General features: G+C 33.0%; 1 protein-coding gene across 3 annotated transcripts in view; it reads right to left on the bottom strand.

Moving 5' to 3' along the window:
* Positions 1 to 19,596, bottom strand: part of ARHGAP12 (Rho GTPase activating protein 12) — a 101,675-nt gene that overhangs the window by 31,801 nt on the left and 50,278 nt on the right. Inside the window, exons 2-7 of one of the 3 annotated variants that reach the window (XM_008568043.1) lie at positions 16,966 to 17,229; positions 10,743 to 10,883; positions 9,489 to 9,569; positions 5,465 to 5,590; positions 1,877 to 1,951; positions 1,562 to 1,576 (exon numbers count right to left, since the gene is read on the bottom strand). In XM_008568043.1, coding sequence (XP_008566265.1) covers positions 1,562 to 1,576; positions 1,877 to 1,951; positions 5,465 to 5,590; positions 9,489 to 9,569; positions 10,743 to 10,883; positions 16,966 to 17,229 — 702 coding nt within the window. The remainder of the gene's footprint in view (positions 1 to 1,561; positions 1,577 to 1,876; positions 1,952 to 5,464; positions 5,591 to 9,488; positions 9,570 to 10,742; positions 10,884 to 16,965; positions 17,230 to 19,596) is intronic. The other 2 variants (XM_008568044.1, XM_008568045.1) reach the window with 2 other exon arrangements.

Below are 19,596 nucleotides of genomic sequence, written 5' to 3'. Positions count from 1 at the left end.
AAATGCATGTTTCTAGGACTACCTAGAAATTCCCTTTGATCAAAATGTAAACAATGTATAAAAGATCTTTCTAGGAATTGTATATTATCTATATTTAAAATAAGTTAAAGAGGGCTTTCTGCTCTTTCCTAGATGAACTGACAGACTGAGTATTGTAGTAACCATGCCATAGATTCATATAGTAATTCTTGCCAAAACCACTAAAATCATGCTCACTTTGATCTTTATATACTGTTCATGTACCCAGTACTGTGTTAAATAATACAAAAGATAAAAAGTAGAAACATATAATCCCCATCTATCCCTTATTTAAACTCCCTAAAGGAGTTGGAGCCCAGTGGGCAGACTAGGAGTACATGAAATAACCTGCACTTACTCAACGCAGTGGGTGACCTGGGAATTCAGAAACTGAGACCATTAAGATGCCAGGTTAGTGTGACAAGGCCTCCTAGAAGAGTCAGTCTTGAAGAGGTACAGGTTTAACTGTATGTATAGAAAAGCCAAGGCCCACTCTAGGCAGGGGGACTGCCTGAGCCAATATCAGAAGGAAATGGGTACAACATATGATATGAAAGACCAGATTATGTTAGGGAACGGCAAAAGAGCTAGAAGAGTGAAAAAGAATCTGTGGAAATCTTTGCCTCTAAGAAATCTTAAGTATCCTAATAAATAACAATCTATCGCAATTCCATAAAATAGGGAAATAATGATAAAAGTTTGTCTTTTAAAAAACCTTTAAGGTTTTATTTATTCACTCAACAAATATTTACTGAACAGCTACTATATGGCACTGCAGTAGGTACTGGGGTTACTTTGTTCCTACTCTAAAGCAGCTCTTCTGTGTCTAGTGGGGAAGAGAGACATTAGTACAGAATTGGTTCCTATAAAAAATGAGTAATGAAAAGAGTTACTGTATTTTATACAATCAAATAATATATAATTAAATGCCATGAAGAGTATTATAGGAAAACCTCACCTAATCTAGAGAATTAGAATAAAATTTTCTGAGGAAGCAAAGTTTGAACTGAGCCCTAATGAATGAACAGAAATTAACACAGGCAAAGGTGTGGGAGAGAAACGTTTCGTGGGCAGAAAAAACGACACAGGCAAGGATGTTGAGATGAAAAGCAGGCTGGGTCCTTTGAGGAGCTGAAAGGACGGCAGTGTGGCAGGAAGACAACGAGCAAGAAGGGAAGATGAGAACATGAAGAGGAGGTGAGGCTGGGGACACAGACAAGAGCTGGAGCCTGCACAATCCTGCAGCACTCATTAAAAATTTTAGACTTCGTTCTGAGAGAAGAGATGCCATTGACAGAGAATAGCACGGCCAGCCCCTGATGGAAAAGAGTGGGAGTGAGTATAAATATAGAGATGAAAAACAATTTCACTAAAGTTAAGATGGTGCTTGAAGAGAAGTCACTTGGAGGTTTTCCAGTTTAGGGGAAACTAACAGTTGGGTTACATTACCTAAAATATTCATCTGGCATAGACTGGGCACTGTATTTTACAGCACAAGCAAAGAAAGGCATCTATGCTCACTATGGAGGGGAATGGTGCTTACCTTTGGACTGCTGGCCTGAGGAAAAAAGGATAAAGTATAATTTGATAGTATGGTCTGAAAATTTTTATATCTATTTTTTAAAACCAAATATAAATTTACTGCTTAAAAATATGGTACATAAATTAATCATGTAAGATAGCATATTTTGCACAAAAGGGGGCTTTTAAACCAATAAAATCTGATTCTTAAACCTATTTTAACTAATTTAATAGAAGCCCAAGAAATATTTAAACGTTACATTTAGAGAAAATTAATTTATTGAAATTGGCTGAAATAACTGAACTGTATTATATGATATGTGTCTATCATACTAACTGTATCTTGGTGCTTTGGTGAAGAGTGAGAAGACTCATTTTCAGGAAAGCAGGGTTTTGAGGCAGTTGGAGATTCCTACAAGAAATAAGTAATGAAAAAAGTTACTCTATTTCATGTAATTACATGTCTCCCTCTATTCGCAGTGGGAGAGCTTAACAAGGGAGACTAAGAAAATTTTTCTCCTTGTTATTTTCCTTCTAAATTCAGCTCCAAAATTAATACAGTACTGACTTTAAAACTAAAGATGTTATAAAAAGTTTATAAATGTTTATAAAACTTACAGCAAAAAAATTTATAGAAATTACAGAAGTAATGCATACTATAATTACTCAGAAGAAATGATGCATGTTGCCTTAAAATCATGATGTTGCATCAGTTTGAATTAACTATATTTAAAATAGGTAAAATCTAAATATTGTGGATAAATATGTAATAGTCACCACACTAACTTGCTCCTGGTATGGTAGGTATGAATACCCAGGATTAGATAAGAACAGTCACAAGAACTACTTCGCAACTACCAGAATGAGAATTTTATTTTAGTTAACAGCTATATGAGAAACTAAATTGCTATTAATATTTAAGATAATTTATAGCTAACTTTCCAATAATTAGAAGTAAGCAAGATTTTAAAAATGCAAAGAAGAAACCTGGCATTTAAAGATTAATAACTCACCAGAAAAAAAAAATTTAATGTCTAAGCCTACAAAAATATCTTAAGCACAAACCAGTAATGTGTTTTGTAAGCAGTCTACTTTATCAATATTAAAACATAGTATATGATTTCTACTACAGATGCTTATAGGACTATTCAAGGAAGATAAGAATGAAAATGATTTTTTTGGTAGCAACAGCCTAGTTCCATTTAAATTTTCTCCATTCCCTCCGATATTCTGAATAATTTCGGGAAAAGAGAATTTAAAAAATCATTTGCCAATACGTATTATTTATTTTCCGATCAAATAATTCCTTTAAACATTCATCTCCACAACTCTATCATTCTAGTTTTCTATGCTTATAAAACTGGAGAAAGTACTGTCAAAAACCCTGGGAATTTGTTTAAGTAACAGTACAAAAACCACTAACTCAACATTCATTCACTTGGAAAAAGTCTTTGGGTTTATACCTATACAACTCGTAAACACAGAAAGTGGGTAGCAATGAAAGTTTACAGGGAAATCCTTGAAGGGACAAGCTTACAAATAAAAAATCCAAGGCCAGCACTATTAATGAAGATAATTTTAAGTTATATGAAAAATATCCTTACAAAAAGCAATTAAACGTAATGTCCAAATCTCAGTCTACCCTCACGTAAGTATTTTTTTCTGACAACTTCAGATCAATTTCTTGACTTCTGAAAGAGTGTCTAATACTAAAATAGTCTGAGAAAGAGGAAAGATTTGATGACCCACAAACTACAAAATAAGTAACTGAATAAAATGAATGGTAATTATGAGTTATATTTCATAGCATTATCAGTCCTACAGAAATAAAAACCACAAATAGAATAATAATGTATGTATAACAATTATAACTATTACAAACAAAAAACAATTTTACATTTATATATGTATATGCATATATAAATATATTTTATATCTCTACAAACAGTAGTTTTATAAAAACCACATATAACTGGAAACAGATGCACTCGCACATACACACACACAAACATACACAAACCTACCTCCTCCAAGGTTATCTGCCAACTGAATTAGGGCCCAAGCCATCATAACAACACTTCTATACAGTATAAGGTTTATTTGATTACATTTTGAGCTATACACACACCACCCCTTATCATATATTAGCTAGTTTGTCCTGGTATAGTCCCTTTTTCATAGCCTCAAAGACTGTCTTATCTTAAGAAGGTACACCGTAGGTGATGACAATAAATAGAAAAGTTTACTTGATGAAGCAATTAATTACCTATGAATCCATTTACAAAAGGTAAGGTGAGGGGTAAAAAGAGATTTCTACCAAAAATAAGTCTCTGGTCTCAAGAAAATCATATTCTTACAACTCTGGGAAAATCAGATGAAAGAAGAAATGTAATAAGAACTTCATGCAGTTATTTTAAGCAACAGATTGAAAATGAATCCCAAGGGAGATTAAAAGAGAATAAGAAATTTTAAGTATATATCACAAAAATTATCACCCTCAGTTGTTCTAGTACAAAGAGGCAGTGGAGTTGGTTCAACAATGGCTTTTTCCCTAAAGTGTTAATACCTGGTATCTAGGAGCTTTCTATGTACCCTGAATTGTAATCTCGTTCTCGGAGTTGAACAAATTTTTCTGTTAAAAATCTCTAGGAATTTTACCTACCTAGGTTAATCTCAATGCCAATATATTTTCAAACATACCTTCAACAGCACAGACTACAGAATGTCATTCCTTTAATATGCCCTCTACCTTCAACTGCATAACATCCTTACAAAATAAAAACTAGAAATTGGTCTACTACTTTCATTATTGATCTATTAGTCCACCTTATAAAACATAATATATGTTTCTACAGCTCCACAGAAGTCAACCATTTAATTCAACAAAGACCAATTTTATACTCACTTGTAGTACTAAAATATTGTCCTTGTTTTGGCTGATCAATTGAAATCATTTATAAAAGGACTTAAGGCTGTAAGCATTGAAACACAGAGAAATACACCTTATGAGAGTTCACTGTTTTCACTAACACACCTAAAAAATGTAGAAAACCTGTTATCCTACTAAAGAGGCTAATGGTAAACAAACAAAAAAAGAGTCCTTAATGACAACTATCTTTTTAAAATAATTTATTTAGCTTTGGGGTGTTACCAATACCTCCACATTTTAACAGTATGCCCGATGTTCTGCAAATTCACACTAAGTTCCCATTCCACCCCCAAAATGCAGACACATGATAAAGATGTAACTCCTACGGAAGTTTAAAACTTTATAAAGCCGCACTGTAAAGATAAAACTCCTAAAGAAATTTTAAAAACATCCATTCTGATGTTTGCATCAAAATTCATCCCCCATTTGAAACAGAACATGACTTCGCAGTTGATAAAAGAAGCACTTTATACAGAAAACATTTAGAGAAACAAAGGGAGAAGGATTCAAATCTGCCCTGGAACAGGGAAAATTAATTACATGTCTTCACTATAAAACCTCATAGAGGTTGAAGACAAACAAAAGATAACAGAAATGTGACTGCAAAATAGAGTAAGCAAAAAAAATGTATCACCTATTAGACTCAAATGTATCAAGGTATATATATCATTAAGGCACAGATGAGTCCATTGTGCAAAATTCAAAAAACCTCAAAACTATAACCTACTCCATGACTAATTGATGCTAAATACATGAAACAGTAGTCATTAAGGTATGCAATTCAGTTAATGAGAAAATAAATAATATTTACTTTCATTGTTTCATCATACATGCAGATCAAAAGCTTAAGTTGGTTCAAAAGAAATGTTTTAGCAAAGAATCATATTTAACAAAACACTGCATAAAATATTAGTACAAATGGTTACAATTCACTCTCCAATATAATGCACAAAGAACTTGCTAAAATTGTCAACAGATTTTCTTTAAAAGTCCTACCTTGTCATTGGTGTCCAATACAATGGTGCTGTGTCTCCACTTGGTTAATACTATTGGTTCTTGCAGCCGCCTATCCAGGCTCCTACTTTTAATTATTTCTCTTTGCTGCTGGGATGAAGCATTATACTAAAGAAAATAAAACATACTTTATAAATAATAGAAACAGTGGAATCTAAACATGCTGGCTCCAAATGACACAACTATTAGGCAAAGCTCATAGATTTTGGTGTTGGATGGATGGACCAAATTAGTGTTATCTTAAGTAAAATATTTAATCTCTAAGTTTCCTGAACTGTAAAAAAATATATATATATATACATATATATGTATAAAACAGAAATATCACCTCATTCACAGAATTGCTGTAAAGATTAAACAAAGTATAAAAAGTACCAAATATTGCCCTAACAGTAGGTCCTCAATAAATATTAACTACCATATTTTATCAAATGAGGTCACTGGACAAATTAATTTTTTAAGATTCCTTCTACTTCTAAAATCCACACGAACTTAATCTTTGGTTTAGATTTTTAAAATGATGCTTATATACACAATAGTATTCTTACATGTAAGTGTTTTTTGATTTTGGTTTTGTCTTTGCTTTCACTTAAAGGCCATACATACTATTATTTGTTTCTCTGAAGTGATACTGGTTCTAAAGGCCAACCCTGAAAACATCAATTGTATACAAAGGACATATAATCACTGCCAAAAGAAAATTACATATAAAATTAAGAATATGCTATCAATAAGGTATGAAATCATGTAAGTGTCTGAAATGCCAAGTAGATAACCAAGAAAAAAAATTTGATAAATGTGAGGCCTTAAGAATTATGCTGTTTTATACAGGCAATTTCATAAATTATAAGAAAATGACAAAAGAATATCTATTTTTTAAGACATATTCTTCTCCTGAAAGCAAAGGATTTTCCCTTACTCCTGGAAAAAAAAACAGCAAATTTTAACTTTTAATGACCCTGATTTGAATCTCGACATAATTATATTTTGAGGTTTTTAATATTAAAAAAATTCCAACATCTTTCTCCACAATATGCCATTAGCTTACTCCCCAAAATGAGTCCACATAGGCCCCCAAACTGTCTCCCAAAGCTGTTAGTTCCTTCTCCACATTATAATCTGCCAAAACCAGGCAATCAGGTATGAGTATTTGTTTTTAATTTACTGTTTCTTAACAAACTGCAATCTTAATATTATCACAGAAGTTCACAAAGGGATCATTAGACTAACAAACATAAACTTTAAAGGCTATCAATAAAATTCTGTGCCAGAGATCTCTAAGCATAAAGAGACCCAATTATTAAACAGGGCTGTATTTTCCCTTTGATACAATCATTATTAGGAATCATTAAAATGTGCAGTTGTGTGTAAGCTTGTGTATGAACTTTAATCGAAAACAATGCAGCTTTTGAACCTTATAATTACTACAATTTACAAATCCTTTTGGGCTGGCTGGTTAGCTCACTTGGGAGAGTGTGGTGCTGGTAACACCAAGGTCACAGGTTTGGATCCCCATACCGGCCAGCCACCAAAAAAATAAAATAAAAATCCTATGTGGCAACAAAAATAATGTAAAATTAAACTGGGTAACCACAATTTGAAACGGACTTATCAATTTATTAGGCAACAGTATATTCATAAAAGCAAATAAAGCATAAATGAAATGTCAGATATAAAATCTAGTGTAGACAGAAGCGATAATAAAGTGCACATAATCAAAGAAAAAGGAAGAAGAATCCCACAGTTCACACACACACACACACACACACACACACACACATCTAGTTAAACAAGATGGCTAAAACTTAACATTTTTCTAATCCCCTTAAAAAAATATTTAAGAATTTTAACTGAATTTCTATTGTGAATTATTTCAAACATATAAACAAGAATAGAGACTATAATAAGAACCTATAACTGAGCTTTAGCATATCAATATAAGACCTTTGCTTCAGGTTTTTCCTGAAGAAATAAAATATTATAGATTCATTAGATTCCCCTGAATACATCTTCCAGATTCCATTCCTCTCCCTCCCTTCCTAGCTGTACCACATAATAAATTTAGTATTCATTATGCACATGCATTTTATACTTTGATACACACTTATGTATCAATCAATATATATTATTTTTTAGGTTTTTAAATTTTACATAAATAGAATCATATCACATGTATCATTCTTCGACTTGTTTTTTTATTCAATAGTTGTTTATAAAAAATTATCCACATTGGTAAATATGCAGCTCTCTCTCATTTATCTTTACTTCTGTATAATACTGCATTGTACGCATATTCCACAATTTAGCCATTTTGCTGTAAATGGACATGTCCAAGGCAGTAGACCTAATTTATACTCCTACCAGCAGAACATGAGGTCTTGCACTGCCCTACATTCATCAATACTTGGTATTGTCAAACTTACAAATGTGTGTGTATATATAATACATACAGTACACATACATACATGTTTTTAAAAATTTATCTGAAAGGTGAAATGCTTTGATTTACATTTTCCTGAGTATATGGTAAAGTTGGACATCTTTTTATTAAAATGTATAGTTGCACGTTAAGCTTGTGTATGAACTTTAATGGAAACCTACCTTGCTTTTGAGCCTTATAATTGCTACAATTTAGAAATCCTTTCTATGTTGCAAGAAAAATAATGTAAAATTAAACTGGTTAATCAAAATTTGAAATGTGCTCATAGATATGTATGTATTTATTGCTTATTTCCTCTTGTGTGTCTTGCTTAGTTATATATTTTGCCTATTTTGAACTGGGTTGTCTTCATCTTACTGTTATATACAGAAAGAACACAGCTTAGGTATATAAGCTTTCTAAGCTATGTGAGTTGACTATATCTTTTCCTAGTCTGTAGCTCACCTTTTCCCCTTTGTTTATGGTAGCTTTTATGTGTAGAAGATGTTTTGTTTAATTTTAATGTAGTCGTATCTGTCAACCTTTCCTTTTATAGTATGGCTTTTGGGTCTTAAGAAATCCTTCCTACTTTGAAGTCAAAAGTAGTCTTTGATATATCCTTTTACAGTCTTTAAGGTTTTGCTTATTATATTTACATCTTAAATTTAACTGAAATTAATCATTCAGCATGAAGTGAGATCAAGATCTTTTATTTCATTTGTTCCAGGTAAACAACCAATAATCTCAGCAATATTTACTGCAGTCCTTGCTTATCCCATTGATTTGTAATGCCACATATGAGCTTTCTACTCTGTTCCACTGGTCTATTTCTTTATACATGCACCCTTACTACTCCAATGTAATCACCATAGCAGGAACCCCACCCTTCCTGCCACACCCCCCTTTGCCTTACTCAGAAATATTTTGCCTCTTCATGGACTTTTGTTTGCAAATATAAATTTATAAATTTTGGGTTCAGTTGCCAAAAAGGCATGTGTGGGGGGTTATGAAATGGAAATGCACTGAACTTGTTGATTAATTTGGACATTGTTATAAAGTTAAGTCTCCCAATCCATGATGGCATACTACACCATTTATTCAAGTCTTCTTTTATGTTCTTCAATTCAGCTCGGAAATTTTCTTCATTAAAATCTTATAGACCTTTAATAGGCATGTTCTTAGTTATGACTCTTGCTGCTGCTGCTACTGTAAATAGGATGTTTATTGTTGTCACATTTTCAAACAGACATTTTACTAAACAATTAGGTAGTTTTTATGTTGATCTGATAACCAGCAACTTTGCAGAACTCTCATCAGTTTTCAGTTTATAGACTCTCTTGGAATTTTTAATAAGCAAAAGAACGACTGTCTCTCTTCCTTTTCAATTCTTTCTTTTTCAACATAATTTCAATTATTTCTTTTTTTATTTAATTGTTGAATGGAAGCAGTGATAGAAAAGTTCTAGTCTAGTTCCTAACTCTAATAAAAAGCTTCTGTAATCTCACCATGAAGTATGAGATTTACTGTAGATTATTTGATAGATAACACTTAGCATGATGTTGTATTTGAAGTGCTAAGGTTTATTACCTTTGGCAATTCCCATTCCGACCGAGATCCATCTGCACTGTAGTAATATTGTCTACCTTGATCGTCAACATGCTTGAGCCACTATAAAAACAGAACAGGGATTTTTGTTTTTTAATTTAAATAAAAGCTGCTACTACCAAAGATATTAGACTTAATTCTTATGAATTTTATTCTATTTGCTCAAGAATACTGCAAAACAATTTTTAATAAGCTTAGTATACTAATAGACTTAATAAATTTAATAAGTTTGATACTCTGTATTAAATGTGCTTATCTTCTCTCTTTCCTCCAGTGTCAGGCTAATGGTTCAAGCACCAATTAACAACAAAAAACATATAACATACAGACACACAGATGTACATATGCACTAGAACACATGTATACTCCACATCCTGAAAATGTTTGAGAAATTAACAAAAGGGATATTGTTTTTCAATTGTTAAGTACGAATCTACACAATTTAAGCCTCATTTCACACAAACGATTAGGAATAACATCCTGTAACCAACACATTTTACTCAGTACTATTTAAGTAACTACCGATAGAATTTCATGCAATACCAATACAGGGACTATAAAAGGAAAAAGTCTAAGTATTACTAATACAAACATACAATGGCCTTAATTATAAAATAAATGAAAACTATTGCTTCCTCATGTTCTAGTTTCAAATAATTGAGGCTTGTTTGACACTAGAACATGGAAGAGGGGTAAAAGCCTACCCCCCATTAATTCCCAAGGGTCTATCCTCTAGACTAGCATAATCAACCAGTTACATTCTCAAATGATACCGGATGTTATATACACATAAAATTTCAATATTCATTCCTAATTAATCATAAAATACTAGATTCATGGTTTTTGTTTTATACAAATTTGGTTACAATAGAAAAAGGAATATAGGCAGTGAAGCAATGTATAATAAATGCACACTGAGAAAAATATTTCCAAAAAACTATTCCCCAAGAAAAATATATACTATGCTTATTGAAGAAATCTAAACAAATGACACTCAACAGGTCTGCTCTGAAAAGGTCTGTCATAAATGTGTATCAACAGCACAAAAATCACTATCACTGTAAGCAGCTGAAAACCATGAATCAGTAGTTGTCACTGTGTTTTTATGTTGCCAATTGACATGATTACAGAATTACAGTGAAGAATATTTTTTAAAATACTACTAAAACTTCAGTACACAATTATTTTATGAGAGGATTCTGCCAAGAAACACCAGAAAAGAAAAATAGAATGTACCTTTTCATTAGTATAGTCACTGGTATATAAGGTATGCCCACGTTCATCCAACTCTTCTGACCAACCCCTTGGAGGAGAACCACACTGACTATCTGACTGGCTGTAACAAAGGCTGTGGTAGTTTTCTTCAGATGAAAGAAGCTATAAATAGTCAGAAAAATAAGGATTTTTCTTCTTTGAATATAAATATGCAGCAGTTGAAAAATCTAAGAAATCAACTTGACTTGGCTGTAAGTACTAAGATATCTTAAGTATATTTGAATATTTAGATTTCAAAATAAGTCTCTAAATGGTACGTTGTTAAACGGTGAGGTAGAATTAATAATAGTTATTTTATCACATTAATGCAACCTTAGAAAAATTTACAAAAAAATTGAAAACAAAGTTTTCAGACTAAGAAGAGATAAAATGCTATTTAATGCTGCTTTCAAACTGAAATCAAGTTAAAAAAATGACAGGGGTATGTATGTGTACACACATCTGTGTGTAAACAAGACAGGATGAAGAGACTTCCTTAGACTGAGCTTCTAGAAAACTCTCACTCATCTGTATATCACAAGTACCTAGCCAAATGCCTGGCAAACAATAGTGCTCAATAAATATATCTGGAAATACTTTTCTAAAGTGTGTGGGGGGAAGAGGTGGAGAAAAGACATTAGCTTTGTGACACTATATTCTGTGTTCTAATTTATTGGCAAGTTTTCCTAATTTACTCAACCAAATGCTTATTAAAGACTGCTGGAAACTAAACTCTGAAACAAACAAAAAAAATAACATTGAGAAAATTCAAATACGATACAAAAAGTCAAATTAAAAATTTGGTGTGGAAATAATATAGGTGGACATGATAAACTCCAGATATATGAGAGAACCAAATTAGAATACTGAGACAATCTAACAATTTTTGATGCCTCTTAACAAATAAGAGGTGCCTCTGAATAAGAGGCACCATAATGTGACTAAGTAGCAATGTGCTTACTGCAATTAAACTTCAATCGTTCAAGAACTGTTCGCTAGGCTAACACTCATGTGCAAATGACCCTTCCTATCACCTCCAAGTAAAACAGTTTCTGCAATTAAATCTTACTCAATCGGACTATATTTCTACCACAATTTGATCTGAAACACTAAGATGGGTACATTCTCAATGTTGTAGTTAAAGACATAAACACCCTAATATTAATATGTTCACAAAAACTGACATAGACAACTTTATAGAAGCACTGCATAAAAGGAGCTGTATGTTTTGCAACAGTAACATTTCTAAAAAATGGAAAACCTAATTCAAGTATCAGGAGTTTATTATTTGAGTCAATTTAAAATGTAAGCTCATGTAGAAGCAGCACAACACAGTCTCTTAGAAACAGAATTTTAAAAGGCAATGTAATTAGTAAAATTAAGAAACAATCAAAATCACTAAATCAATTTTCATAAATGACTTTCTGATAAAATTCTCATAATTTTCCAATTTCTGTCACGTAAGATGTTCTATTCTGCCATGAAAAGTAACCTCTAATATCTTGATGTTTTATTACACTACAGAATCAGGAGTAACTTTAAGATCTTTATATCTACTACTAGAAAAGAGCCACTTAATGGCAATTAAATAAAAATTATTTTTAGCAAGCATTCTCCAAATGTTAACTGTTCTATACTAAATAACACCATTTAGGAGGATAACTGAATCAGTAACTATGGGATATATTCTGCAGCAAACCTATTATAGCAGAAATATGAGGTGGCTATTGTAGATATTCCATTATAGGAGAATGGCAGGCAGGCACCTCAACTGATCATCTGGATGAAAACAGCTAAAAATGTTACACAAATTTTTTTTAAGAATTATCAATGAGCAAGAAGCTAGTTAAGAAATACTCAGAAGTCCAAACTAAGTATAAATGAGAATCTAGAGAGTTAAGTAGAATAAAAAGACCAGATTTCTCCTTGAAGGCCTTTGCCAAACCCCAAACTAGAACAGTAGTTTTTAAGGTCATGCAAAAGTGTTTGGGGAACTGGACTCAGGACTACAAAAGGCAGGGAGTGTCAGAGGATACCCAATAATACAGAGCTGGGACCCCCAAAGAATTATACCTACAGATTGTGAGTGAACAGAAACAAATCTTGGCCCTTTATTCCACACTAGTGAAATCACAGGTATCATCTCCAATAATCAGGGGAAATAGAGTGAATTCCTAACTCCAAGCCAGTCTTCATGCAATCCAAGTTACTATTATCTCGGTGGCCCATAAAAACTGAACCTGAAAATTTAGTTTCAAATATTCACAGGATACTAGTTTCCCTAGGCACCTGGCAGAAGCCAAAGCAAATCATCTCTGAAGGAACACACTTTCAGCCCCAATATTAAGCACTTCCTACTTAACGAATTTCTAAGAACTACAGTCTCACACTAAAACACACATACACATGTATAAAAGAGGGAAAACAAAACTCCATGAGTGAAAGTCAGCAGAAAAACAGCATAATCAGACTCCCCAAACCTCAGACTCCTAAAAACTTTACATGCTAGAATTAACAAAAACAAAATATAAAGTAAGACTAAAGAGAGATATGACAAATGAATGCAATATATGATCCTTCACTGGATCCTGCATTGCAGTAAAAAAACTATAAAGGATATCACTGACAACTGAGAAACAATGAATATTAGCAGTGTATTAAACAATACAGCAATATTAAATTTCTTGGCTGTGATAAATGTGGTTTTGCTAGAAACTGTCTTTATACGTAGGGAATAAAATATGTTGTCTGCATCAAATAGTTCAGAAGGAAATTATGTGTGTGTGTGTATTGGGAGGAGAGGTGGAAAGAAGAGAAAAATAAAGCAAATGTGGCAAAATATTAACAAGTGGTAAATGTGCATGAAAGGCATATAGTATATTGATTATTGATATTCAGTGTGCTATTCTTTCAACATTTTTGTAGGTTTAAAAATTCTTCAAAGTAATAATATGGGGAAACTCCCCCAAACAAATAGAAAATAACACTTTTTAAAATTCAAAAATTGGCTTAACATCAAATAAAGATGTAGATAAATAGAAAAAGAGTGAATAGGAGCCAGATCTAGAAATACTGAGGATGAAGCACAGAGAGACACAGAGAGGGCAGATTAAATATTTATCTAATCAAAGTTCCAGAGTAAGAGGAAAGACAAAATGTGGCAAAGGCTATAAACAGATAATAGCTGAAAATTTTCCAGAACTGATCAAAGATAGGACTCCTTAAATTCAGGAGTCCCAACAAAGCCCTGGCAGGGAATAAAAGATACCTTCATCCAGTCACATCATAGTGAAATAACAGATACAGGATCTTAACAGCTGCCAGCAAGAAGAGACAAACTACACCTGAAGGAAAGACAATCAGACTGACAGCTGAATTTTCAGCATGGACAATGGAAGTCAGAAAACATGAGAACAAAATCTCACAAGTATGCACTAGGAAAACAAATGAGTAAACAGTCAGCTTACAAGTGTACACTCATTAAAAATATTCTTCAAAAATAAAGGCAAAATAAAGTTCCAGAAAAACAAAAACGAAGATTCTATTACCAACAGACCCTCATGAGGGAATTTAAAAGCATGTACTTAGGACAGAAGAAAATGTGAGAAAAGAAAGTGAAGAAACTGAGAAAAGAGAGTGGTAAAAACGAGATTACTTTTAAGAGTCAAGTACAAGAACAACAAGGGGGTTAAAACTAGAAATAAAATATAGGACAACAATGGCACAACAGCACAGAGTTCTTACGTGGCTCTAAGGAGCTACAGGACACTGATTAACTTCAGATGCTGATAGAGGCATGTTAAAACTTCTGGGGCAGGGTTTCTCAACGGCAGCACTGTTGGCATTTAGGGCCAGATCATTCTTTGTTGTGCAGAGCTGTCCTGTGAATCACTGGACATTCAGCAGCATCTCTGGCCTCTACCCACTAGATGTCAGCAGCACTCCCCACGCTGTGACAACCAAAAAGTCTCCAGACATTGCCAAATGTCCCTAAAAGGCAAAATTGCCCCCAAATATGAACCACTGCGCTAGTGTAACCACTAAAACAATAAGCTTCTAAGATGGAAGAGTGAACACTCGCTCCCTCTCAAGCCTCACTAAAACAGTACCAAAATAAGCTTTAAAAAATGTAAACCCACAAGAACAGGGAGAACACAGAAAAAGAGAACAATTAAGCAGAAAAAAAAAAAAAAACCAACGGAATTATCCATAAAAAAGAAAGCAGAATTCAAAACTGGCACAGGGGTGAGGGTGGAGTGGGAGAAGAAGAAACCCAACAAGTTTCAGAATCTGCAAATGGCTCAAGAACTAACAGTGTTGGGTATCTCTGGAACTGTGGGGGTGAAGCCAGGGGTGCTAAAATAAGGAAGACTGAAATCAGCAGAATCTTCCTCTTCGTGCCTGGCTACTAGGTATGTACCTCTCTCCTCCCCCAGAAGAAGTGTGGGGATTTATTCCCTCTAAAGAAGGAAAAACAATAAGATTCTGAGTTGGGAAATAAGAGACACAATTAGGACATGGATATCAAACAGAAAGAGGGGAAACTAAGGGACCATATGCAAATTGAGTGCTGACACCAAGACCCAGAAAGCCCTTACTTTCTAGGCAAATCTGACAACCTATACGGAGACTGATTAGTCCAAAAGGAAAGACCTAAAGATTCTAAAATTGGAGACTCCCCAACAAGCAGCTGATCCAGATACCCAAAAAGTGAAGTTCAAAATGCCTTGCAATTGTGAGAGAAATGATTTTCAGTCTAGAATTCTATACTCAGGCATACTATCAATTACATATGAGAGCAGAACACAAACATTTTCATGTATGTGTGTATTTTCATATACACAGTATCAATTTTACCTCCCATATGTAACGTTTCTCAAGAAGTTACTGAAAAATGTGTAAGCAGCCACTTTGGGAATATCTATTCTTGTACAATATGTGCAGAGACTAGTAGTGTAAGCTGAGACTGTATAAACAAATCACTCACATCTATTTACTGAAATAGAAAGCTAAGAAACTCATTAAAAGTTCCTGTGCATACTTTAAATTCCTTTAGTCTATAATTTACTTTTTCCTAATTCTCCCAAATTATAGGATTTTACTTTTTTATTAATACACAGGACTGTTTATTTTCAAATCTTTCTAGATATACAATTCAAATAAAATTTTCCTAACTTTCTTATTACATGAACAATTTCTATCACTATTTTCATTCTCATTCTTGAACACTAAAGTACAAGTTACCACCACACCAAAGCTATAAATAACCAACTGAAAAGTAGGACAAGAAGGTGGGTTATTAACTACAAAAAGCTTTTAAATTCTGCTAAATACAGAATGTGTTACCTGATTCTTCTAGCTCCTTCCTACCTGGAGCTCTGCTTTTATTTGTACAAGATAGCTGCTTTGTATACGAGCAGGGACTCCAGTCTATCAAACAGCAGGATCTCACAACATTCTATCAATCCTGCCCAAACTTTTCCCGCACACACATCTAAAACAATTCCAAGGCATCTCTCTAGACTACTGAGATGATTGTTTCTGAAAATATAGTGGCCAATTCACTGTACCACCCTACGAGAGGTATAGAAGAAGGTGAAACCAGAAGGGGGAAAATAGTATAAACACTTGTTAGAGAAAAAAATGGTTTCAGATTGAATTGTCAGATTTATAAAATGATCTAATTTTAATAAAGGAATTTTAATTATTTCCCTTACATGTAAATAAAAACTGATCTTGTACCTCTGACTGACACAAAAATTGAGAAGTGGCTTGGTAGCCATACTAAACCAATAAGAGAAAAGTATCTGTTTTAATCAGTTAAATCACTTTGTTTCTATTTATCTGACTAGGTCACATGACATATTTTCTTTCCTTCTTTTTCTAAAAAATGTCACTGGTTTGTGCATTTACAATGGTAGAATTAGTATCATTGAATACATAAGGGAAAACACTGGCACTTGACAATTCTAATCCAATTCTGGAACTAGTAAGCATACTACAAGGTTAGCTACTGTCCGTTAGTTAGAGATTAGAAAGTAACTAGCATTAATATAATAAAGCTTGTCAAGAATTTTTAGTGTCTTAGAGATTCAATTGTACTACCATGTCGATACCAAGAAACAAAACTATTCACTCGTGTTTCCGAGTAATGAAAAAAGAGTAAATTTGGTAACTCACTAATTGATCCCTTAATTACTCATACCTCTTGATCTCCTGGACTTTGGAAATCTCCTTTGCTTATGCTTGCATCCCGAGTCCAACGAGGTGGTTTCCAAGTTCTCTCCTGTGTTCCTCTGTTATAATAATAACAACGCCCTGAACTATCTTTATGAGTTTCCCATTCTCCATTAATCTGAATTGCTGGGCTCCCAGGAAGAGGGGGGAGAGCAGACTGGGATATTTTCAGTTCTTGTAGATTAGCATAGACAGGAGAATCTGGCCTTCCTTGATTTGGAGGTGTAGTTGCCTGGGAGATAAAAATTTTAAAATTTCATGTTTAAACATAACATCTGCAAATTAAAATGAAATGAAAACAGGAGATTTACAAACATACATACTAATTCATTTAAAAATATATATATAGTGTATATATTCTAAGGAAATAATGACTTAATAGTTTTAATACTTATAGTTTAATTGAAAAAATAAATAAAAGCTTCAAATAGAATCCAAAGTGTGTTTAATACTTTCCTTCACCCCAGAAAAATACTCAGCTAGAAGCCAAGAGTTGTGGGTTCTAGTTCAAGACCTGGCACTAACAAGTTGTATGACAGTGGGTAAGATCACTTCACCTCTCTGAAATTGAAATCTTTAATTTCTATAAATGAGGGAATCGAACTAAACCACCAAGGTCTTCTTTGACTCTAAAATTCTATGATTTTAGGTGATTTTTTAAAATATAAAAAGTCTTACACATAAACAGTTCAGCTTTTATTCAGGAAACTATCAAAAGAAAGATTTTATTCTAAACTCTCATATTAAATCAGGAATATAAGTGAAACCTCAAAGAATAATAATATTTAAGCCAAGAAATCATTACATTCTATTCCTTCTCAGTTATAATTTCTCAGTAGCCATAAAGAAATCATTTAATCTCTTCCTAGCATCCTTACTTGAGAATGTTCTAACAGTAGAAAAATAAGAATTAGCAGTAACTTTCTGACTGACATGTTTAATCTTAACCTACACCATTACTTTTTATTTTTAAATGTTTCACTAGGTGTCAGTCAAGAGCAGAACACTTTACACCCTTTGCATAAGGACACTGTAAACTGTATCGTTACACAGAATTCCAGTTGCTGAAGGAAAAAAGCACACATCTGAGAACACCTGTTTATATATGCATTTGTATTAGTGTATATATCCTCCTTTTACAATAGTTTTTCCACCTCAGCATCACTGACATTTTGAGACAGGTAATTCTTTGTTGTGAGGGCTATCCTGTGCACTGTGGGATATTTACCAGCATCCCTGGCCTCTACCTACTAGATGACAGTCACACACACACGTGCGCCTCTACTGTGACAACCAAAAGGTCTCCAGATATTGCAAATGCAACTGGGGACAAAACTGTCCCTGGTTGAGAACTACTGCTTTACCATATAAATCCTAGAGTTATATTCAGATGTTCAATTACTTTTGTAATACATCCAGTTTTATGGGTGTTAAAAAATATTGAATTAAAAAGAGGAATGTGAATGGAAACCATGAATTAGTTTTACTGAAATTAAAGTAATTTAACTTCTAAAAATAGTATTTCCCTATAAAATAATTATATTGAGTCTGAATAACAGAATAAGTTTTAAAAGAGGAAAGGGTAAAAATAACCCAAAACATGAATACATGTTTGTAAAATGGTTACCTTTTGGTTTTTCTACACATGGTAGTTATGCAAGAACTGTATTCAGTGATGCAAATTAGACTGTTTTCCTAAAAATGTTAGCTTCAAATTTAGACCACCACTAAGCAATATCTTTCTATGAAGAAAATCTATCCATGGAGATAGATGTTTATTTCTCTTACAGACTAATTCCATATCTTTGTGACAATACTTCTCTGACAAAAAAATGAATTCTGTTAATATATCAAACAATTCTACATAGTAAATCATTTCTTAAACCTTATCAAGAGAATATTTATTCAAGAAGTATCAGAGTCTTACTTTGCTCCTGATACGTGACTAGAACTTGGGCCAAGAAACAAGAACTTGGTCAAGAAACAGCCATTTCCTAAATGATGTTTATGTACAAATTCTACTAAATCTTTAAAACATAACTAATTCCTGTTATTTACATAGCTCAAATTTAAACAGTTTTCCCAACTGAAAAAGAAAATTGAAATGCTTCAGCACAGTCTGCAAGGCTAGCATAATCCTGAAACAAAAGCAGAGAAGAATTAAATGAAAGAACACTATAAACTTATCTCACTTATAAATACGTGAAAATACCCTAAACAAAACATTTGCAATCAAATCCAGCACGACATTAAATAAATCAGGAAAAATCAGAGATGTTAAGAAAGTCTGTCTTTAAGAAATCTCATACTGCAATTCTTCAGATTAACAGATTAACAGGATCTTCTCTACAGACACCAAGTATTTGACAACATTCAACACAGATTCAGGATAAAACTCTTAGCAAGTTAGGAATAGGTAATGCTTTTTTAATTTGACTTTAAAATTATTATTTAAAATAAACTTCATAGTTAACAAGAAAGATAAGAAGCACTTGCATTAAAGTCAACAATATTACTAGGATGCTAAGTATCATTGCTTCGACTCAACACTGTACTGGAGGTCCTAGCCAGTGTACTAGAATATGAAAAACGAATTAAA

Source organism: Galeopterus variegatus, unplaced genomic scaffold (assembly GCF_000696425.1).
Source record: "Galeopterus variegatus unplaced genomic scaffold, G_variegatus-3.0.2 Scaffold369, whole genome shotgun sequence".
Classification (NCBI taxonomy): domain Eukaryota; kingdom Metazoa; phylum Chordata; class Mammalia; order Dermoptera; family Cynocephalidae; genus Galeopterus; species Galeopterus variegatus.
The sequence above is the reverse complement of the archived record's forward strand: the minus strand, read 5'-3'. Positions and strand labels throughout refer to the sequence as shown.